Source organism: Lasioglossum baleicum, chromosome 5 (assembly GCF_051020765.1).
Source record: "Lasioglossum baleicum chromosome 5, iyLasBale1, whole genome shotgun sequence".
Classification (NCBI taxonomy): Eukaryota; Metazoa; Arthropoda; class Insecta; order Hymenoptera; family Halictidae; genus Lasioglossum; species Lasioglossum baleicum.
In genome coordinates, this window is record NC_134933.1 from 7,595,685 (window position 1) to 7,618,927 (window position 23,243).

General features: G+C 38.5%; 5 protein-coding genes across 9 annotated transcripts; 3 read left to right on the forward strand and 2 right to left on the reverse strand.

Moving 5' to 3' along the window:
- LOC143208713 (uncharacterized) lies at window positions 1-7,387 on the forward strand. The gene is made up of 2 exons (XM_076423372.1): window positions 1-3,214; window positions 3,855-7,387. The coding sequence occupies exons 1-2, from the start codon at window positions 752-754 to the stop codon at window positions 5,517-5,519; spliced, it is 4,128 nt and encodes a 1,375-aa protein (XP_076279487.1). The 5' UTR covers window positions 1-751; the 3' UTR covers window positions 5,520-7,387.
- Window positions 7,388-7,764: 377 nt separating this feature from the next.
- On the reverse strand, window positions 7,765-11,670 carry LOC143208716 (BRCA1-associated protein). Of its 3 annotated transcripts, none has more exons than XM_076423380.1 (6): window positions 10,934-11,670; window positions 10,254-10,594; window positions 9,996-10,185; window positions 9,459-9,777; window positions 8,957-9,381; window positions 7,765-8,894 (listed from the first exon to the last, which is right to left on the reverse strand). In XM_076423380.1, exons 2-6 carry the CDS (start codon window positions 10,517-10,519, stop codon window positions 8,514-8,516), a joined length of 1,581 nt encoding a protein of 526 aa, XP_076279495.1. In that variant the 5' UTR covers window positions 10,520-10,594; window positions 10,934-11,670; the 3' UTR covers window positions 7,765-8,513. The 3 variants fall into 3 exon arrangements, with proteins under 3 accessions (XP_076279495.1, XP_076279496.1, XP_076279494.1); XM_076423381.1 differs by lacking the exon at window positions 10,934-11,670 and adding an exon at window positions 10,668-10,862 and having other exon boundaries at window positions 10,254-10,524; XM_076423379.1 differs by having other exon boundaries at window positions 7,766-8,894; window positions 10,254-10,524; window positions 10,934-11,549.
- A 296-nt stretch (window positions 11,671-11,966) lies between these two features.
- On the reverse strand, window positions 11,967-13,181 carry LOC143208727 (uncharacterized). The gene is made up of 2 exons (XM_076423412.1): window positions 12,946-13,181; window positions 11,967-12,723 (listed from the first exon to the last, which is right to left on the reverse strand). The coding sequence occupies exons 1-2, from the start codon at window positions 12,996-12,998 to the stop codon at window positions 12,432-12,434; spliced, it is 345 nt and encodes a 114-aa protein (XP_076279527.1). The 5' UTR covers window positions 12,999-13,181; the 3' UTR covers window positions 11,967-12,431.
- A 46-nt stretch (window positions 13,182-13,227) lies between these two features.
- LOC143208715 (uncharacterized) lies at window positions 13,228-15,744 on the forward strand. Of its 2 annotated transcripts, XM_076423378.1 has the most exons (4): window positions 13,228-13,368; window positions 13,671-13,748; window positions 13,828-13,971; window positions 14,055-15,744. In XM_076423378.1, exons 2-4 carry the CDS (start codon window positions 13,686-13,688, stop codon window positions 15,576-15,578), a joined length of 1,731 nt encoding a protein of 576 aa, XP_076279493.1. In that variant the 5' UTR covers window positions 13,228-13,368; window positions 13,671-13,685; the 3' UTR covers window positions 15,579-15,744. The 2 variants fall into 2 exon arrangements, with proteins under 2 accessions (XP_076279493.1, XP_076279492.1); XM_076423377.1 differs by having other exon boundaries at window positions 13,297-13,368; window positions 13,671-13,971; window positions 14,055-15,743.
- Fancm (FA complementation group M) lies at window positions 15,262-22,740 on the forward strand. Of its 2 annotated transcripts, none has more exons than XM_076423370.1 (14): window positions 15,262-15,402; window positions 16,953-17,198; window positions 17,275-17,442; window positions 17,511-17,683; window positions 17,981-18,070; window positions 18,135-18,359; window positions 18,440-18,593; window positions 18,755-18,870; window positions 18,951-19,070; window positions 19,140-19,305; window positions 19,399-19,553; window positions 19,651-19,897; window positions 19,974-22,237; window positions 22,322-22,740. In XM_076423370.1, exons 2-14 carry the CDS (start codon window positions 17,030-17,032, stop codon window positions 22,589-22,591), a joined length of 4,317 nt encoding a protein of 1,438 aa, XP_076279485.1. In that variant the 5' UTR covers window positions 15,262-15,402; window positions 16,953-17,029; the 3' UTR covers window positions 22,592-22,740. The 2 variants fall into 2 exon arrangements, with proteins under 2 accessions (XP_076279485.1, XP_076279486.1); XM_076423371.1 differs by lacking the exon at window positions 15,262-15,402 and adding an exon at window positions 16,775-16,865.
- The last annotated feature ends 503 nt before the right edge of the window (window positions 22,741-23,243 follow it).

The following is a 23,243-nucleotide window of genomic DNA, read 5'->3' on the forward strand; positions in this document are numbered from 1 at the left end:
ACTGTTTTCTGTTGTGTTTTTAGGCTGGAATCGGACGAAAAACATGCCGTTTCGATAATCGAATGAGAAACAAAAGACTCTTGGGGCAAGTTATCGTATACAAGATTGAGAAAGGTGTTCTCTGTTACGGGTGTGTGTGAATGGTGCAGGTGTAATTTAATAAGAGCAGGGGAGGCTGGCGATTTAATAAGATATTGATTTGTCCGCGACTGCCTTGCTGGCTCCATCGCACACACAAACCAGGTAGCCATGAACGTCGATATTTTTGGGGCACTGGCTGGTGCAACGTGTCGGCTGTGCATATGCCGTGCTCAAGCGTGCTTGCAGGCCTGATAGGGCCCGAAATGCAAATAGCCGTTGGCGATATGCATTAACGATACGGGGCAAATTCCGACGAGTACGACCAGTACGATTATAACATTCATCACGACGGCAACCACCACGGTAACGATAGCCACGACGGCGGCGACGGCGACGACGACGACGCCGACTACGATTACGAAGACTGCAACGATAACGACGAGGACAACGTCGAGAACGACGACGACCCTCGCGACAAATATACTGACGGCGACGACGGAAGAAACGCCAACGACGGCAGTGACTGCGAAGACGTGTCAATTAGAAAAAAAAGTTAGTGGCATTACCGCTGCTGCACCGTGTACATTTTACAGAGTATTTTAACATGTTTCCAGTGTTCAATGTAGTATTTCGAAAATTGCATGTGTAAACAAGATATCAACGAGACACAATGGATCTAACAAACAATGGAACATCAGGGGGTGCAGTGGCTTGTCCAGTTTGTACCCTTTATTTACGTGAGGGTATCAGCTTGCAAAGACACTTGGACACTCATCCAAAGGAACAAGTCATTGAAGCTCTTATCAAAGCTAGTTCTAATTCCACGCAGTTGCAACAAACACAGTTATCACCATCGGCGCCTCCAGCTTCACCGTCTGTACAATCACCGCAAAGTACACAGCCAGTTGCACAGAATACTCATTTATCGACTCAATCACCGTATCCTATAGGACCAATCTTTGAATGTCCACCGCCAATCGGTACTGTGATGCCACCTCAATTCGCTTCGTTCAGTTATCAACAGTTCGTGAACAATGGCACTATGATGATACCACAATACGCAATGGCTCCTCAAGCTAATCAAATGATGCAGATGCTATATAATCCGTACGGTATGTACCAGCAACAACAAATACCGACCGTTCAGATGATCTCGCCAGTCACAACTATACCGAATACACCTAGAGGCAGGTCAATAGTAACTATGGCAGGTGAAACAAACGGCAGAACTGCCATTGCTATACCTGTAAATAATTCCGAGCCAAAACAAATCTTACCTGAGATTTTGCCCGAATCGGAACAAGAATCTGAACAAGTGTTACCGGACATTAATCTTCCAGTTTCACCGCCGTCGTTGAACGAAGAGAACTCTATGCATCATAACGAAAGCGACACTAGTATAGTTCAAATAGAAACTGACGAACAGGAGCCCTCTGCCTCAGGTAACGAAAATCAGCACATCATTCAAGACGAATATAACATTCCGAGAACATTGGCAATCACTTGTAATGTCGCGGATACTGCCGATGACGACAAAGTCGAAAGCGTGTTGCCTGATATTGACGAGAGTGAAACTTCGTGTGTTGTCACTGTAGATGTTCAATGTAAACCTATGCAATACGAATCCTCGGATGCGCAAGAATATGTACACATGTACAAAGACGAAGATGATAATAATAAAGATAGTACGCCCGAAGCATTGCCAATGGCAACGCAAAAGGAAGCTGAGCAAACAACTACAGAGAAAGTTCCTTGCACAGAAGTAAACGAAACTGAAGGTACCTTGTCTCAAACACCTGTAGAAAGTGCAACTAAAGACCCAGCTCAACCTGAAGTAGAACAATTAGAACGTCTTTTAATCACCATTATGGAAAACGAGATCAATACCGAATCGCATAAGAAATCCACCAATAAAATTGAGAAAAAGAAAGAGGAAGAACAGAGAGAAGATCCGCCCTCTTCTTCTCCAGAAAGAGCAGAAAGCGTGATTCATGAAATAGTGGCTAACAGTTCCAGTGAATTCGATAACAGTTGCGAGTCCGATCTAGATATAAAAGTTAGTGAAAGTTCAGAAATCGATATAGATAGTAAAGAAGATAAGATTTTAAGTCTTTCGTATCGTTATAAAAACAGTTTGTCTGCACCTGCGTCGCCTATGCCATCAGAAATTCGTCGTTCGACCTATTCTGTTCGTTCTGTATTGGGTTCGCATGAAAACCTTAATTCTTATCCGATTGGTTTTGACGCAAACGCGTTGCAAGACGAAGAAAATTATGAAGATGAGAAAAATGAAACGGAAGACAACTTCGACGAAGCAGATATGGAAATAGAAGAAATTCAGAGTCCTCATACACCTTTCATTAAATATGGAGAGAGCACAGATAATGTTAGGTCGCATACTCCATTATCTGTGAGCAGTGGTATCTCTGTATTAAGGGTGAGGAAGGATCTCAGTAAACCGTGCTCACCCGCTTCTGTGCATTCATTTTGTCACATAGATAATGGTATAAGTCACGATGAAGAAAGTAATATAGCAATGGACGCAACGCCAGAAAAAGATCCTATCGATTGCTCTTCTATGGAACAAGATGTAAAGATAGATCAGACAGAAACGTTTTTGAATGAAACTGTCGAGAAGAAAATAGAAGGAAATTCAGCATATCAATCTGTAATAACTGAACATGTGAGCTCATTTCCCACAATTTCACAACAATCATCGTCGTCGTCGCATGAACCGTATACTAGCACACCAAATAAAAGTAATCTTGTAAATCTGTCAGAATCTATAGATGTTGCGAGTAGTTCTGACTCAAAGAGTTTCCATTCCTCTAAATCAATTATACAAAAGCCATCGATGGAACTACTTAGTTTAAACGAAGATGCCCATGCAGGTCCAATGAATGTTTTCGAATTTGATGGGCTCCAGATCTTAGTTCCTAGTACATTTATAAGTGATTCTTCACAAAAAGCTGTTAGTGCAACCAGTCAGCAGTCTATGGCAAGCAGCGAAGGTGGAGTAGGTGTAGACGAAGAAGTAAAGAGTATTAATATGAGAGCCGATGAAACTATGCCACCCAGGGGTGAATTATCAGAGCAGGAAAGCAACGGATGCACAGAACCATCTGCTTGGCAGGTGTGTATATAATTTATTTTTCATTTAATCAGTAATTTTAGGAATTAATTCTCTTGGTATTATCTTACTTAAGTTCCCTTAGGACATTATTTATTACTAGACTGCGGATTTTTATGCGTTTATGAAGAAATTGACTGGGTAAAATATAATACAGTGAAAGATTAGAAAAATCCAAGAATATTGTTACGTTGTTCTCAATGTAAAACATCTATTAAGGGATGAGGTGACTTTTTATTTAACTACTGCTGCCCATAATCATTGCAAAATATTTCTATTTTGTATAAAGATCCACAGTCTATTTATTACTAAATGTTTTAACTGTACCGACCACAAACTGTGACTTGTATACATTGTTTTATAAAACTTACAACACTGAATTTACTTTGATCTCTTGCAATTTTTATAACAATATGTGCCTGAATGAATACATTTATTTAATAGTTTTTATAGAAGCGTCTTCATAATTTCAATAATTATAAGATAAAAAATGTATAACCAGTCATTTGACCAATAGTGGTACGGTTTAGTGTAAATCGTTGTATTTTTTAAGTGTAATCTCTATATTTTAAAAGAATTTTAATACACTATTCATTGCTCTAATTATGTTTACATTGAAAGATGCATTTTATTGTGTACATAGCTGTATGCTGGTCAGGAGTCATCGCGTATGTCTACTTCTTATGACTTGATGGCCCGTGAGAGTTGGGAAGAATCCGAAGGATCAGACAATGAAATTAGTGGACCGTTATTAGACAGTAGATCTTTAGCTACGCATTTCACATCGAGTTTATTCCTAGATCGAGACAGAAAAACTCCAACAAAACGAACGTTCAAGTGTTATCATTGTCCCGAGGTATTCGATTGTCCGAAAGAACGCAGGGTACACAGTACTACTACGCACAAAGAAGCTGGACCTAGTAGTAGCAGAGATTCCACAGATCAACCTGAAGTGAAAGATATCAAATTGCTAGACGGTCGTATGAACGCATTTGAGGAAATTTTTGTACCAGGTTTACATGTTCAACAAGTTTATCATCAACAACCGCTATTACATCAACTCCAACCGCCGCAATCATCAGACGTAACTGCGAAAGTAGAACCTGATCAAAAAATCGAAACCTTAGTGCTACCGTCAAACATTGAGGTAGTTTGTACTCTGTGCAATCAACGATTTAGTAGTGAAAAATCGTTACAGCTACATCATAAAAGAGTACATCTCACGGAAACTTCGAAACGAGTTCGTGACAGTACCAAGTGCCAGATATGCCAAGAAGAGTTCCCCTCAGTTTTGTTGTTCAATGCACATCTGAAAATACATCCGTTAGAGTGTGGTCAATGCGGAAAGTATTTTTATAGGAAACAGAACTTCAAGTTACACATGAAACGACATTTAGGAATAAAACCGTTCCCGTGCACCGTTTGCGACAAAGCATTTTTAACGAAACAGAAGCTGGACGAGCATACCAATGGACATACTGGAAATGCACCTGTTAAATGCAATCTTTGCAATGAAACATTTCGTAGATATTCAAATTTGACTCAACACAAGAATAGACATCACCTGAACATAAAAAGGAAATTAAAGGATTATATATGCCACTGCGGCGAAGTATTCCATACAAAGAAAAAATTAGCATGGCATAAAGAGACACACGACGACAAGCCCAAAGCGTGTACGTATTGCAATGAAAGATTTATTCATATGGCCAGTCTGACCAGACACATGCGCCGTGCTCACAACAGAAGATTCGTTCCGGATGCTCAAAGGGAGAGCGAAAACGTTGAATGTCCTATATGTAAGTGTATTTATTTGCGATCTTCCTTAGCAGTACATATGCGAGTACATAACGGGGAAAGACCATATGAATGTCAAGTTTGCTCCAAGGCGTTTAGTACTAAGTGGAACTTACAATTGCACAAATGGACACACGCTGCCCGTAGCACCAAACCTTTCAAGTGTAATCAGTGTAGTGCCGCATTTTACCGGCACAGCGATTATACCGCTCACATGAATTCTCATAGGAACGTGCGTCCTTATACCTGCAACTATTGCGGAGCGCAGTTTATACGAAAGTATAATTGTCTAAGGCATGTCAAAGAGCACGAGGAGAATAAAGCATACACGTGCGATGTTTGCAACAAAACATTTCATAGATCGTACTATCTGAAGGAACACTTGCGAGTGCATTCGGGCGCCAGACCATATACATGTCATATTTGTGGGAAATCAAGCGGTACGAAGTCGAACCATAACAAGCATGTTAGAATCCATCATGCGCGAGAGCCTGTAAATACCGAAAACTAAACGAAACGAACGAGAGTTTTCATTCATTTAGTCAATATCGACGTTTTTAAAAAAGTATTGCGTTACGATACTTTGTCAAAGTCTTTTAATTTTTTAGTTGTTTTATTTTCTCTCTCATCTAATAATATTCCTTCACTTTTACTTCGCTAACGGGAATACTAATTTAGCACAAAAGCAAGAATAACAAAATGGAAAAAATTTTATCGTATGTATAACGTAGGCATTCTATAGTTCTTTTCTCCTTTTAAAGGTCTCGTTCGTTTTCTCTCTTTATGTACTAAGTATTTTAATGTAGGCTGTTTAAACTTGAGTTCAGCATAATTTGTGTCGTGCTAAATGCATCAACAATCGTATGACAAAAGTTTCATTTGTCTTATTCGCGAAGAAGACGGTTTTTGCGTTATATGTACCTCGTCCGAGACACGGTACATACGTTCAAATTCATGAAATTTTCGTCGAATAGTCTGCTAAAATACAATGACTCGAGACTGTAACTACTTAAGATAATAAGAAAATTTGTAAGTAATATTAACTGATACATATTGTCTGGAGATCTGAGCAACTTCTGTAAAAGGAAGCCTATACGATGAGATGCTTTTGCCAACTTACACTAATTAACTATTAGATAATAATGAACTAACTGATCAATGTAATGGAGTCATTAAGCACTTTTTATGTGTTGATCGTTATACGAAAAAAAAACAAGATTTTTTTACGATAACTATTTTACACGAGGCATGAATATTGTGGTTTTATGCATTGGCATTGAATGTGAGAAAGCGATGAAGTGGCGAGAGACAGCGAGAGAGAGAGAGAGGCCCGTATTTATTTGCGTTGATTTCTACAACGCGCAAGGCCCTATATGATAATTAGCGTTATTAATTATCACAAAGGTAGTTACGGATCTTAGTTATTATTCTTCTATATTTATATATTTTGCAAAATGTAATGATTTTTATTGCTAATTGTAATTCCAAGACTGATCGATGTTGGTTCCTCATATTGCTCTCCCAGGTAAACGTAGTATAATAGGGACGTGTATGCTTGTAAGAAGATTTTTAATCTTAAGTGGAATCGTGTGTGCGAAAATTTTCACGAAAGCAAATTCGTGTTCAACCAAAATAATCAAGTATACTATGTCAAGTATATCTTAACGTTTGACTCTTATATTATGTGAAGTGTTTGTGACTGTTTGTTGTCACAGAATTTCAAGAGAGCAATATGAATGAAAAGAAAGCGCTGGGTTATTATTGTGTATTGAAATTTTTTTGTTGAGCTGCAGTTAGGATGCGTTGTTGTTGTTGTGAAAACTGTTTTTTCTCTTCTTTTTTTTTTACCGTGGAAACCGGTACGAATCTGAACGAAATTTGCATGAGAACTTTTTAGCCAATCTATTTATGTCCTACGTATTGAGTTTTTATTTGTTAATGGTTATTTCATAAATGATCTTCGAAGATTCTTAATGTACAACCACACGTTTTTATTTCTTCTAAGATAGAAGGAAACCGTGCGTTTTGTCCTAGTTAAATATAACAATTTTCGATACTCTCGGATGTTGAGCGTATTATTTACACACATGACCAACATCGACGTCCAAATGTGCAATCGTTTAGTTAAAAAATAAAACAAAAAAATATGTGCATTCCCTACTGAATGCGATTGTAGATAATGTAAATATGTATATCATTTTATTTTATAACAGAGCCAGCGAACTCTTGTTGGCAAATTAATAATTGTCTAAAAAAGCAACTCGTACTCTTATGAGGATAAAATAGGATAATTATTACCATAAAAAGAAACTACAATATAAATCAGCAACATGTGTATACCTTAATAAAAATTATGTATTGAGGTACTTTTTTAAATAAGTTCTTTGCATTTTTATTTGCTAGTACTATTTTAACCCTTTGTTTCTAAGTTTAAAATGCGGTGAAATAGTTGACATTCAAAAGCGAATGATAATAATTAGTGAGAGGGGCATGAAAGTATGTACAAATAAGCTACAGATTTACGAAGTTTTGAAGTGCATTCCGAATTGCTCCAAAATGAAAGAAGTTGTATTTACGATGAGGTCGTTAAAGAATTTCAATATATGTATTTATAAGGTAAACGTGCTGCTAATTTCAAATATGACTAAAAAATTAACAATCTGTCTTGCATTATACAAAATAGATAGGTGAAAATACGTTTTTCTTTGTAAGTAAAAGAAATTTATTCAAGTTCAAATACACATTTATATATATATATATGTATATGTATCACACATGGTCATTCAATTAACAGTTTACTAAATACTTTCCAATTATTGCACTAACTTTCATCGATTATTTATATAAATATTTTAAGAGTCAATACTTATTAGATCGTATTTGTTCGAAGTACTCCCGGTTATAGAAAATTCAACAGATTTTTTCACACAAGGATTGTAATTTTCCGTTTAACACTATATATATATATATACTAGATATATATATATATATATATACTAGATAGCAATACAAGTTTAAGTTTTACGATCATATTTTAATTTCTGAAATACCAGTTTGGTGGAAATAATAAATACAACTCTATACTCAATTCACTTATATTTTTTTTTATTGTAAGAAAAGAAAAAATTCAAAATTTTCCACATACGCGTAAATACTAGGCATCGATTTATATTTAAAATATGTATCATTTCATGTATCCTTCTTGTTTTCAAAACAGTAAGTCTCAAAGCATTGTCTTCGCATACTTTCATCAAATAAAAGAACACTTTTGGATCATTCGTTTCGAAAAGTTCTATTATCGATTATAAATTTTGGTCTTTTATATTATTTGTTTTGTTTCCTTTCCTAAGCCATCATTTATTCAAATTAATAAGTTAACTTTGAAGTTTCTCGCCGCAAATGTTTTGACTATAATACAATTAAAATCATAAAAGGTACGATTTGACGATTCCTATACGAGACTTAAATTTTAATTAACATATATATATTATATCTAATAATAACATCAGCGTTTTTTGCGAGACTTAGAAGGCCGAGCATTCTTCTTAACAGTGCCAGATGTTTCTGGAATCATTATATGACCTGCTGCTATTTCTTCCCTTAATTCCGAACTTTCCACTTTCCTTTGAGCATCAATGTAGAACATTAAGTCTTGAACCTGTTCCTTTAAATCTGTCACTTCTGCTTCTTTAATGTTCTTATATTCAGTCATTTCATTCTGCAGAGTTTGATATTTATCTTTCCAGGACACCTGATTCAATTCTAACGCTTTCCTCAGCTCTTTTTCTTCAGTTAATTCCGATTGTACTTGCGCTAACTTATTACTAACTTGTTGTAGTCTCTTCTCTACATTTTGTTTCTCACGACTGAGCGTTGCCAATTCCTCCTGAAGCATACAATACGGAAATGAAACTTTCAATTTATTATATTTTTAAAATGAAAAGTTACCTTAACTTTGCCGTTCTCTTCCGATACTTGGCTTAATTTGTCTCGTAGCTCTGCAGTTTGTACGAGAGAATGTTGCTCTATCCGGGAAAGTCTATCTTCGAAGTATTGTCTCTGAGTTTCTAATTGCGAAGTTAAAAGATAAGTAAACTCCAACTGTACGGAATCTACTTTCTCTTCCATCGCGGCACCTTCAGCTTTACTTGCCGTAGGACCGCCTTCAACCATTTTTCCATCTTTGTTTTGTAATAATCGATGAACAAAATTATCTCCCACGTAATCCCAGACTCTGTTATTTCCTAATTGCATGGCATAACAATGCTGTGTTTCACGATAGTGTTGAAACGCGTGTCCTTGATGATATCGCGAGCAACCTATGTGTCCGCATATTAAACAAATCCACAAAGCATCGTCACTTTCACTACTATCTGAAAAAAACATATTTATTGTTGTTATTATTCTCACTTTCTCCCGTTTTAACGAAAGTCAAGTCAATTTTACATACTGCATTCCATACAATAACTGTCTGCAAGTGACTCAGGACTTTGAGCGTATCTACAAACTGGACAAGAAGTATCTCCCCATTTGGCTAAACAACTTGCATGAAACGTGTGGTTACATAAAATTGTTAAAATTCCGTCTACACTCTCGTCCATTCTTTCCAAACACACTGGACAAAGCGGTAGTTCGGTGTGTCCAGATAGAGGCATCGCATTATCCGTCACTTCTACGCTATACACAAACACCATATGGCATATAACATCTGGTTCGAAGGAATTATATGGAGTTCCATTGAAAGAACCATAAAATTCTGTCGCAGCATTCTGAAATATTATTCGAACATTAACATCATGATACAATAAATAGATATCATACTAGAGAATGCTGATGTAAACATATCTTCTTAATTTACAAGTGTTAGCTTAGAATATAACAATTTCACGAATAAATATGAGATTGATATTTTTGTTCGTCTTAAGCATACATCTTTGCGATCTTTAGTATGATAGAAATTTGAAGAAAAAATTGTAACTATAATTACTGCTGTTTTGAAGGTAATTAAAGCCATATACTGATTAGGACTACCATCTCTAAGTATCCTAAAATGTCGCATGTCTTGATGGCAAGGCGCTGTAAATCTTAAAAGATCATGGCAGGTCATCGTAGCTGGCACTGCTAGAATACAGATAGTCTGAGTACGTTCTGCTGCTTGACTTATGTCTGTTAATTTACTATAAAATAATAAACACGGTTATTTTCAGTAATCAATAATAAGAAAACTATAAGAAAGTGTACATACTTCTCCTTGTACAAATGTATAATCCCTTTGGTCACTTCGACAAACGGATTTCCGGAAATAAAATTGATTTGGTCATAAGCGCAAGCACTCGCACCAGCCATATCTGAATTATCGTAAGTAGCTTCTTCGGAATTAGCTCTAGAAGTAGATCCAGACATACTAGTTCCTTGAGAAGGATGCGATATGTCTGGCTTGTCGGTAAGTTTTGTGCAGTTCTCCATATTTATTCTGGTTGGTTCTCTGCGTCCTCTCATCTTGGCTACCATTGCTCCTGGATTATAAAATCCACAATGAAACGATACAAAGGGTATGTTTCTTAGTTTCGTAATCTTTTAAAAATGCTGATAACAAAATATTAAAAAATAATACACATCTATGAACTTGATCAAAACATTTAAATACTACTAAATATACCTAGAAATAATCTTATGTACGTTTCACATTTATTTAACAATATATTATACGATAAAATTTCTTATAGACCGTATCTTATCCATATTCTAACAAAGGAAAACACATACAAAAAAAGAATAACATTATCACGATAAGGCACATAACCTCAAAACAAAGTTGTAAACAAACAGACTTATCAGAATAATTTCGCACAAAATCAAAACAGAGCTCTCAAAAGAGAAGTAAAATGTTGTTGTTCTAAAGAGACAGATTAGAAATATGTTTACCATTCGATTCTTCGGTATCTTCGTCAACTATCTCGACGCGAATAACGCAAAGAGATACCGAAATAGGAAAGGAACTCATTCCATGAAATAATACTTTTTGCCCATTATTACATACTGTTGTGATTTAATTTGTTTAATTCTGTGTAAAGTTCTGGTTTTATTGTATAGGAGTCGATTCGTTGATCGATGGCGCTTCGATCACCATTTTCAGATAGCCGACTGTAGCCGACCAACTTCCAAAAAGTCCTTTCTTTTTCTCTCCTCTGTTAGATGTGCAAATCAGCCTGTGCGCTGGTGGATCTGCCTTGTTTATACGTTTTCTTCACTAATTATGACTATACATGTACACAGTAGAATTGAAAGTTCCAATGATCGGATAGTTCAGCTCACTAATTTCTCTCTCTACCTGTGTCTGTCAGTTTGGACTGGTTGGACGAGTTCATGTTTATATATTTACTTACATTATACAATAATATACATATATCAGGTGATTCACGAGAAACAGAACACCTATTCCGTTAGGCTTGAAGATAGAAGACAATATTAGAGAGAAAAGTAGGTGGCAAATATGGTGATATAAAAGTCTTCTGATTGTTGTCGTTTTCAAGATCTTTTCAAGGTCATCGAAGATCTTTAAATGGCACCATATACTTTTTTGACTTCATAGACAAGTTCAATGATGTGGTAAACTATGACCTTTGAATGACCTTGACGCAGTCTTACGTAGGTTCACAAGCAAATGTTCTATTTAGATATATATATTAGAGACGCAACTTTTAGCGATGTTGGTATGTCAGAACACTGTTAATTCCACTTTATCCCCGTGCCCACCTGTGTCCATTCAGTGATGGGATTATGGGATATTGTGCGTTTCCCACGCGCAATGCAAGAAAATTTTAGCGTCAGTAACGTACGAAGTTTGGCTATCATGGGGTACCTTGGTCACCCCGCCTAATTCTCGTAAAATTTGTTATGATTTGATTTTGAAATGTGTGAATGTATAAAATATCCGTGTTGTATTAAAATTTAATATGTATGTGTACATATATAAATCATCGGACACTTACTTATCTTCAGCAAAATGGTAATTAAAACGAGCTTCCAGCTTGATTTTATTGTTTTATTTTGATTAGATGTATACCCAGACAGCACACCGGCTCGATTTTAGCCGGGCCCCCTGTGCACAAAATGGCGCGAATTTCACCTGCAGGGGGCTCGAGCCCAGGGCCTGCCGGCCGGGCCGGTGTTCGGCCGATTTGCAAGATTGCAAGGGTGCGGGATTCGCGTTCTCATTTCGTGATAATACAAACACGGGTTTTTTCAGTAGTCAAAAACGCCAGATAAAGGTCAATCTAGGCAGCAATCGCCCTCAAAGGTCTTATTTATTATAACTTATTATACTTTTGTCGGTAAAATGGAGACTGCTACGCATTTGCACAGTACTGCCACATTGATGCGACCCGCCCTGTGTCGCGCATGCGCGAGAAAAGTTGCAGGCTCAATCGAAGCACTTGGAAGCACTGATTGGCCACATTAGTGTGATACCGTGCTGCCCTCTCAAAAACAGGCTGAATCCCAGCCCAGCCGGCAGGCCCTGGGCTCGAGCCCCCTGCAGGTGATATTCGCGCCATTTTGTGCACAGGTGCCCGGCTGAATCGGCCTGTCTGGGTCTCGATGCAGCTCCAAGCGTTGTGTTTGCCCGTAACCTGTAGGTCAGGGGCTCTGCTGGCTGGGTCCGGTGGTAGGCTCTGTCAGACTGTGCTGTCTGGGTAGCTATAGTATTTGTAGTTCTGAAATAAATAAAAATCGTACTAAATTCTGTGGAATTTTCTATTTTAACAATTTGTAAACATTTTCAGAAGTGTATATTGTATATTATATATAATTCTAATAAAATATAATGTATATTGAATTCGAACCAAAATATTTTCAGCAAGACAAAATATAAATATGTAAAGTACTATTTTCAAAAATGACTGCATATCAAATAAAATATTTCAATACAATTTTACCCAGCTCCGGATAAAAGATGCACTATGAGAGTTTCGTTATCGATCGCGATCATTCAACTCATCGAGTTCCGTGTGTATAATAATGTATTGTATGGAGGTATGGTCAAGTACCGAGTTTACGTATGCGCCTATACGTATATGTGTATATAATCGTGTATAGATTATAGATGCATGGTATTTATGTAACTTGATGTAACGTATGCCTGTCATGTGTAGTGGAGAGACCAGTATAGTTTTCTGATACATAAGAAAATCGATCGAACAGTAAAGACGAATTTGATTCGTTTGTGTAAAAAAATATCTGTACGCTAATTATAGTCGAAACGTACGAGTAATCCGATTATTTAGGAAGAAATAAGGGAGAGAATTGAGAAGTCTCGATATGCGGGTTTTGCTAAACGAGTGAGATGTATGATCCTCGTTGTAAGTATAGAATACAGAAAGATTGTTTTGTTGACGACTATCACGACCGCAACAACGAAAAAAGTAAATTTGTCGCGAAACGGAGCGCTTCGTAAATGCGAGAAGTTGATGCGTTCCCGTTTCTTTTGCTTATCGAAGCAGCGCGTCATCAGATTTAAGGTTACACGCGACACGGCGTATGATATTGACCGTGCGACCAGTCTTGTGCAATATGATTTCCTCGCTTTATTCTACGCGTAGCTTGTTCCTCGCGCGAAGACGAACAAGATGTGAGCGATCGAATAAAACGATTTCACTTTCAGAACAAAGTGTAGCAAATGGAAGATGTTAAAGTGAAAGATGAACCGATGGATGCATTAAACATAGACTGTCAGGTTATGGTAAACGTTTTCTATGAAACAGCAGCACCATACAATACAATGCTATCGCAAGGACTCTAACTTAAAACCTTACTTTAAGGACGAAAACATTGTAAGCGTTGTACTTAAAGAAGAACCTGGCGATAGATTTGATCCCGACTACATGGAGGACATCTGCTCTGGTACATTCGAGAAGGTATTCTTACCTATCGAACAAAACGAAGTTGACTTTTCTAATGAAATGGTAAATGTCCATGTTATCTGCCAACCAATCTCTGTTCTTTCTCGACTGGAATCGATAAATTCAACAGAAAGCATTGATTCTAGGTAAAATTGGAATTGGACGGCGAATCTAGCAGTCATCCGAATTGGGCGGCTCATATCGCTAATGCCAATCTCTGTGACAAAGAGGACGGAGCTATACAAAGATGTTTGGCCAATGCAAATTTCACGCAACCACAAGACACAGATAAACACCCTGGTTTTTGCACGAATGGACAGCAACCCAAGTTTTATAAAATCCAATGTTCTATCTGCAAGAAGTGGTTCTTGAACAACGACTCCATGGTTACGCATTTAAGAATGCACTGCAGCGGGAGCCAGTGCGAGGTCTGCCAGCAGAACTTCCAAGACAGTTCGAGTTTGCACGCTCACATGTTGACCCATGTTGGAATGAATCCGCTGGAGTGCAACGTTTGTCAGAAAAGATTCGCTTACAAATGGTGTTTGCGCAGTCACATGCAGATGCATGTTCTGGAAAAGCCGTACGATGCTGAGGCGTTACAGGAAGCGTACATGAAGCGACCGGATTCCGAAAACGACCAGTCGATCAGCACGGAGGATAGAATATTCGAGTGTGATGTATGTCACGCGATTTTCAAAGAGAAGATCAGCTTGAACCGGCACGTGCTCACGCATACCGAGGAGAGGTTGTATAAATGCGACATATGTTTCGTGACCTTCCGTGAAAAGACGAAATTGCATACGCATATGATGTTGCATGGGGGAAATAAACAGTTCAAGTGCACCATGTGTCACAGGTCGTTCACGCAGAAAACGGCGTTGAACAATCACATGCTGGCGCACAGCGGCGAGAAACCCCATGCGTGCAATATCTGCGAGAAAACGTACAAAAGGAAATCGGAACTGATCCGGCACACGATGGTGCACACCGGCGAGAGACCGTACGAATGTAAAGAATGCCTAATGACTTTCCGGGAGAAGGCCAAACTGAATTCCCATATGTTGGTGCATACGGGCGAGAAGCCGCACGAGTGTCACATTTGTCATAAAGCCTGCGCGCGAAAATCGGATCTCAACAGCCACATGTTGTTGCACACCGGAGGCCAGTACGACTGCAAAGTGTGCGATAAAATCTTCACACGCAGATCGGACCTGAATCGGCACACCCTGATACACACCGGCGAGAAACCGTTCGCCTGCGAGCTCTGCGAGATGGCTTTCAGAGAGAAGACTAGACTGAATTCTCACATGCTAATACACACTGGTGACAAGAGGCACGTGTGCCACATTTGTCAGAAAACGTTCAAGGAGAAGTCCTCATTGCGGAAACACATGCTAAGCCACACAGGCGACAGACCGTACGAATGTTACGTCTGTCACAAGGCGTTTACCCAGAAGACGACATTGAACAGCCACATATTAGTCCACGCAGGTGAAAGACCGTACGAATGTAGCGCATGCCAGAAAATCTTTAAGGATAAAGCGACGTTGAAAAAGCATTTATCGGTGCACATTAACGAGAAAACGCACGAGTGTCTGATCTGTTTGAAAAAGTTTGCCCACAAAGCTGCATTGAATAGTCATTTATCGACAAATCATACGTCCTAATTAGAGAGATCTAGTCCAATTTATTTGTGCTTTTAGTTTATTTTTATTAAACACCTGTGTACGTCTGATAGTTGCATAACGATGATTATGTGTACGTATATCAACTGTTTTATATGCTCACTCGATCCGACAAGTTGCATACTTTCCTGTATATCATTAAGTACAATAAATTAATTTTTAATTAATCAGAAGCTATTCTTTCCAATACTCGTACATTTTAGTCGTTTAATCCGCTCGGATAACCCGTGTGTTATCACCCGGGAAATAAGAAACTCTTCTATCGTGTCGTGATATTCAACGGTATATACACATTTGTATTTTTTACTTTTCAACTATTCTAGAACGAAAAACAATAGAAAAAGAATACGCAAATTGCGATTAAACGTATTTCTCTAATTATGTCAGATTATTTGTTGAATTAGCCTTAATGGATATTATGCATTGCCAATTGTGGTCTTCGTAATTACTAGACTGGGGATTTTATGCATTTATGACAAAAGTGAGTAAGGCGAAATTTAAAACAGTAGAAAGATTAAAGAGAATTTAGGAATATTCACACGTTACTTTTAACAATTTAAAGAGATCAACGAAAGATGCCTATTTTTATTTCACTTCTGTGTCTTGCAACGGACGTACAACATTTCTATTTTGCATAAAGATCCGCAGTGTAATAATTACCGCAACTAGTAGTCTTTAAAAAAGAACTAGTATTGCCATCTGCAATAACGCGCTCAAGCTAATGCATAGCACAGACTGCTGGAGTACAATTTTTCTCGAGCTATACAATTAACTTTGAATTACTCGTATTTAGTATTTACAATATCAAAACTTAAAATTTAGCGTTTCAAACGTAAACAAAGGTGTAGGCCACACATTAATGTATGGCTATTTCATTGAGTAAGAATTTATTTATGTTGGAGCGATGTAAAGTTCCATGTAGCCAGTTACACAGAAAGTGGAGTGCGAGTAATCGAAGGTTAAACAAGATAGAATGACACACATAAAGATCTTTATGCGTATTATTTGCAAAATACATGTATGCGTAACATGTCTGATGATATTGTTCGTGAGTGCTACTCGCATCATTCAAATATATGCGGCGTATGAATTTTTCCCGCCAAATTCCGTTACGCATTTGTTATTGGAATAAAGTATACAAGATACTCGATTCCTACTAACAAATCTAAGTTTGCACCTTGTCGGTAACGTCGGGTGTGATACTAAAACAGTACGGGGGCCCTAAATGGATCCCTTGAACCTCGGACAAAAAGTCCCATTACACGAGATGTCTGTTACGAATTCCAGTTTCTGCTTAGTAGTATGTTGACGTCGCTAGATGGCGTCTCTTATTTGTATAATTGTTTTTCATTATAGCGAATACGATGCGCAGACAAGCTTCTGATTTACGATTTTCAAAATAAGACGAGTCCAATGGGGAGAAACTTTTGGAAATGGAGCTGTCACAAAATGTCCAAATTTCGTCCGATCCGGGAACAAAAGGATTCGACTTGTCGGCTGGAGGAACGTGGATATACCCGGAGAATTATCCTGTCAGAGATTATCAATTTAACGTAGTCAAAGCTTCATTGTACTGCAATACTTTAGTTTGTTTACCAACTGGTAAGATTAAACGATCAATGGGAAAAATAATTGTATAAAAATCATTAACTACATGTTTTTATCGACTCGCAAACAGGATTGGGAAAAACATTTATCGCTGCGGTTGTTATGTATAATTTTTGGAGATGGTATCCTTGTGGAAAAGTTGTATTCTTGGCGCCTACTAAACCATTGGTCACGCAACAAATTTTTGCCTGCCATAATGTAATGGGCATACCTACCACGGAGACTATCGAACTTACAGGTATGGAATAGACGATGTGCAATTTAGAGAATGCTTCTTAACTTCTCTGTATCGACGCAACGTTACAGGAGCAGTCAATCAAAAGCAACGTGAAGTAGCCTGGTGCAAACAGAGAGTGATATTTGCTACTCCTCAGGTTTTTCACAATGACCTCGAAAAGAATATTGTGCCTGCTAATTTAGTGAAATGCGTAGTCATCGACGAAGCTCATAAAGCTTTGGGGAAGCATTCTTATTGTGAGGTATCCTCAGTTAACACATATTATTTTACTTAAAGAGGTAGACTCGTTTCAAAAGCACTAGATAAAACATCAATCTAGGCTTTATGCTTCTAAATAATGCAAATTACGCCTCGGAAATGTAAAAATAGGAATTTTAAGAGCAATTGTGGCCTAGATTGATCTTTTATCTAGCGCTTTTGACTACTGAAAAAGAAAGAGAAATGCGAAGGCGCATCCTGCACCTTTGCAATCCTGGAAACGAGACTACCGCCTTTTGATTTTCATAGACGAAATATTAAACCTATTTTTTCTGTGCAGTGCATTAAAATATTAAATGAGAAAAATAAAAACTACAGGCTACTAGCCCTTTCGGCTACACCAGGAAATAAAATTGACAATGTTCACGAGGTAATGCTCATTATTATAAACAGTCGCTGTGAGTTACTAAAATTTTCTACGTGTTTCTTTATAGGTGATACAAAACTTGTGTATAGCTCACATAGAATTAAGAGATGATACTTCTCCCGATATTATTCCATATATCAACCAAAGGAAAGTTGATATAATTTTGGTGCCCCTAAATAATGAATTAACCGAGTATAAAGAGCAATATATTTCCATTATGGATCGGCATGTCAGAGTTTTAATTCAGAGCAATGTTCTTCGTGGACATACTGCCAATATTTCTAAAGGAAAGGTAAATTACGATGTTACGTATATATAGATTTATTTATAACTGTAGTCTATATTGCTGAAATGTTATTTTCTGTCCAGTAGATATTTTATTTGCTGAAAGAATTTCAAAAGAAGGGAAACAGGCCTGGAAATAATGGACAAATCATGAAAACGTTAAATATATTGATGACCATGTATCACGCGTACGAACTAATGGTCAGGGACGGTCTTCGAGCGTTTTTGAAATTTTATCACAGTAAGAAAACGCGGAAAATACAATTAACCCTTTGCACTCGGAGATATTTCAACTCGAAAATTGAACATTTCTTCTGACTCTCTCAGAGTCACCGTTCGAATGCTAAGGGTTAAAATAGTTGCTTCAACGTTTTACAATTTTAATACGTTCGTTATTGGTAGGTCACTCCGACAAATTTTGGATGAACGAGGAGATACACCTGCAAGAGTTACTCGAAAATATTGAAAGATACCTAGGTGAATTTCCGGATGTGAAGACTCTATCCCCAGATTCGGAAGTTCGTAGATATTAATCTGTAGAAAAGAAATGTTTGTTTTTCAAAATACTATCGGACTGTAATATGAAATTTACTTCCAGATTCCGCAAAATCTCATATTCGGCCACACGAAATTCGAGAAATTGAAAGAACTGCTCGAACATCATTTCAAGAGGAATCAAAATGGAGAGGATGATACACGAGCAATAGTTTTTGTCGAGGTTCGCACTGGAAATATTTAAGATTAAAAAGAAATTACAAAGACGTCTATTAGTTTACGTGTTGCGTAGTATAGGGACATCGTCAGCGAGGTTTACGTCTTACTGTTGCAATGCCGGCCATTGATAAGACCTCAGATGTTCGTCGGCCAAGCTGGACAGAAACAGAAGCAACAAATAAAAGCGTTAGATGATTTTCGAAATAATCGCGTTAACGTTCTTATATCTACAAGTATAGGTATGCAGCGTCTTACTGTAGCATACTATATAGTTACCGTAAACAGTCCTGTAAACCTAGTATTAATATTAACAATATTATCTTGCAATGTAGGAGAAGAAGGATTAGACGTCGGAGAAGTCGATCTAATAATATGCTTCGACATATCTCAAAATTCGCCTACTCGGCTTGTACAAAGAATGGGAAGAACCGGCCGAAAACGCGACGGCCATATCATCATTCTTGTCACGGATGGAAGAGAGCACGAGGTAATTTAAGTGCAACAGTTCGAAACAGTTATTTTCAGAATCGTTTCAGTCCCTGGTTTGAAACAGTCTCTAAAAAAATAGTTCATGAAAATTGCAGACCTTAAAGACAACGATAGCCAGAAGAGATTCTCTAAATAACAAGGTATTAAAGATGGACAACATTCTCTCATCTCTTTATCAAGATAATCCGCGTATGATTCCCGAGTCGTTGATTCCGGAATGTCTGAAGATGCACATCCACGTGCAACCAAAAACTCCAACCGTGAAAGGGAAGAACGAGAAGAAAAAATTAGACAAGAAATCGACTAAAAGCAAGAAGGTTTCTAAAAAGACAGCAGCAACAGGTGATGAGATAATTGAACTTATTCTTGTAGATGCAACGATCTAAAAATGTATTTAACACAAAAATTGATATTTTAGAATCAAACGCGGAGCCGCAGTGCGGTAAAACAAAATCTTTAATGGATTTCTTCCAAAGCAGAAAAGACGAGGACGTCGTGGACGAAGATTTCAAAGTGCCGACCATGGAACCCACTCGGAACATCAAAGTCTCCAAGATGACAAAACCGAACGATGTAAAGATTTTATCTTGCGATACCGCGGCGATAGATTTCCTTACAACGTGCGCGATGAGAAATTCGCAGAAGGATACGAGCATAAAGGAAACGGATGACATAAGCGATTTGTATCTGCCTAAATTTTCTCTGAACAAAGATTTCTTTCAATTCTCGATACCCGATCCAAGCATTCTCGATTGTCTAGTCACATTGGACGAAGTCGTTCGTCGAAAGCGAGAGGAAAAGATGATCTCGGATGAGTACGATATCGGTTATAGAAGCAGTCCTTGCGGTAACAACGATGATGCTAATAATGGCATCGACGACCAAGTGTTCATGGAAACGATCCCAGAAATCGAATACAACGATTGTATTGCCGCAGTTTCGAAGTTCGAGGACTTGCTTGACGACAGTAACGAATCGAAGTTCGAGGACTTGCTTGACGACAGTAACGAATCGAAGTTCGAGGACTTGCACGACAACAGTAACGAATCGAAGTTCGAGGACTTGCTTGACGACAGTAGCAAATCGAACGAAAGCGACGGATTCGAAGAAGAAGATAAAGAAAACAAGAATAATGTGTGTCTCGTTAAAGACTTCGGGGATCTTTCACGACGAACAGATTACGATGAAGAGGTAGCAACGAATAACACATTTGTTTCGCACAATTTTGAGCCAGGTACGTTCGAGGACATATTAAACGACACATCCGACTCTGAATGCGCTTCTGAGAGCGCTCAGGTTGCAGAAGCTGGTGCAGAGGCATCCTCTAAATACTATGATGTCTGTAAGACTGTTGACGTCAAAACGCCTGTCAAGAGTCTGAAAGTGGAGGACGTCGAATTCGGTAGCTTCACAGCGTCCAACAGGAGCGAGGATGCAATTGAAAATAATGTTACTTCGAACAGATACATAGAGAAGAAGAGCTTGCTCAGCGTAACGCAAGCGATTAGCGAGATAGCTCTAATCAATTCGAATCCAGACTCTCGAGCGACGGCCCTAGAGTCTGACGACGACATGTTCAAAGACGAGTTCGACGCGGACCTAGCCGATGTTCCAGATTTCGAGCCGGAAGTGAAATATTCCATTGCACAAAGTCAGCTGGATACGAGATATTCGTTTAAACAAATCGAGCCAGAAATTAAATGTTCCTTTGAACAGAAGGAGCCGGAAGTGAAATGTTCCTTGAAACAAATTCAGCCGGAGGTGAATGTTTCTACTGCGCAAAGTCAGCTGGAAATGAAAACTTCGTTTAAACAAATTCAGCCACAGATGAAATGTTCCTTTAAACAGAAGGAGCCGGAAATGGAATGTTCTACTGAACAGACTGCACCGACTGTCATAAGAGATTCAGATTTCCGGGAGAAGAAAACATTCGACGCAGAGTTTGCAATAGACGACTACATTTGGAACGATGATTTTGAGGTTTGCGACTCTGAAGAAACTGGTGGCACGTCGAATTGGTTCAAAGAAGAGAAGACCAAGTCCCAAGGAGGCGCGTGTAGTTTCCTAGCGTGGGATTCAGACGACGATTGGATCTCTGTTGAGAAATCAGCGAAAAAGCCTACTTCCGGGACCAGTATCGCGAGGAAGTTGGCGGGCGCGAAGAAGAGGTTGAGCTTGAAGTGCGATTCCACAAGGAATGTGAACGATCGAGCTACGAACACCGTTGATGTACAGAGTAATTTCTTTCTCAAGGATAAGAAGAAAAGCGTCGAGTTCGATACCAGTTATTTCTTCGAGGATGTGAAAGAAAACTTCGAGAGCGAGAGGGTCAATAGCGCGAGATCGAAAAGTTTCAAGGCGCTTTCCTCTTTGAGTAACGAGCGTAAAAGAAGACGGAGGAGAGCAAGGAACGAGTTCATCGATGACGAGGCGCAAGTTTCCTCGAACGACGAGGCTGACACTACCGACGGAAGTTCCGGGACTGATCAAGATCTCGAAGACTTTGTCAGCTACACGCAGAACGTGCACGACACTTCTGACATGAGAGCGCACTACTTGCGTACAATCAGGAGTCCTGTGAAAAGACACGATGGGTTCATTTTCAAGGAACCGCGGGCCGTCGATACTAGCATCGAAATATATTCGCAGCCTGTGTCGCAATCTCACGAATCCTACTTAAATGTAAGCGAAATGTTGCACGGGTACTTTGAATGTACAACACTTGTCAGAAAACCTGTTGATTAATTGTTTTCGGATTTCTTGTAGGATACCTTCTGCGTGGGGGAAGACGAGGAATCAGTTCCTGTCGAAGAATTGTCCGAGCTGGAAAAAGCCGAGCAAGAATTGGAAAGGAGGAAGAGGAAGCGCGGGAGGGACGCAGGGTACGAAGAAAATACGAAGAAAAGAAGAAAACGAAACAGGAGGATAAATGTAATAAACCACTCGAGCAGTAGCGAAGACGAGACTGCGATATTACGCGAGCAAATCAAAGAAGAATCGTTCATGATCGCGCAACGCAGCGGCAATAGGGTTTAACGCGTTTTGAAATCGTTATTTAACTTACAGCGTGTATCAATATTTTTATATACTAATTTAACTGCGGATAATGTCTAGATTCGAAGAAATTGTACAATTTTTTTTAACGAAACTCTATTTTAACCGAAATAAATCTCTATGTCACTTCAGTTTGTTGCAATTCAGGTAAAAACTGTTTATTTTGCATAAAGATCCGCTGTCTAATCATGAGCTTCGAGGACAACGCAGGTACACCGTGAGACGCATTCCGCAAGGCAGGGCCCGCTCTAGCGGTTACGACGCCCCGGGCAAAAAAACAAATTGCCGCCCCTTTTTAGCACTAAGCACCGCGCTGAACAAAATGACCTTTTTTTTTTTAGCAAAATTGTCTGGCAAGGGTAGTCTGAAATTTTCTATTAATTGAATATTTAAAACATCATTATTTTTGTCACACTTACAGCCAAAGCCAAAATGGCGCCCCTAAATTTTGGCGCCCCGGGCAAATGCCCGGGTTGTCCCCCCCCTAGAGCGGGCCCTGCGCAAGGCTGCCGTCTGCTCGAAATCTATGTCTGTTTCTCTATGAAATAATGTGTCTCGCTTAACGCAAACAATAAACCTACTTTCATGGTCCCAACAGGTAAACTGTTCTAAATGCATCCCTTATCGCATAAGC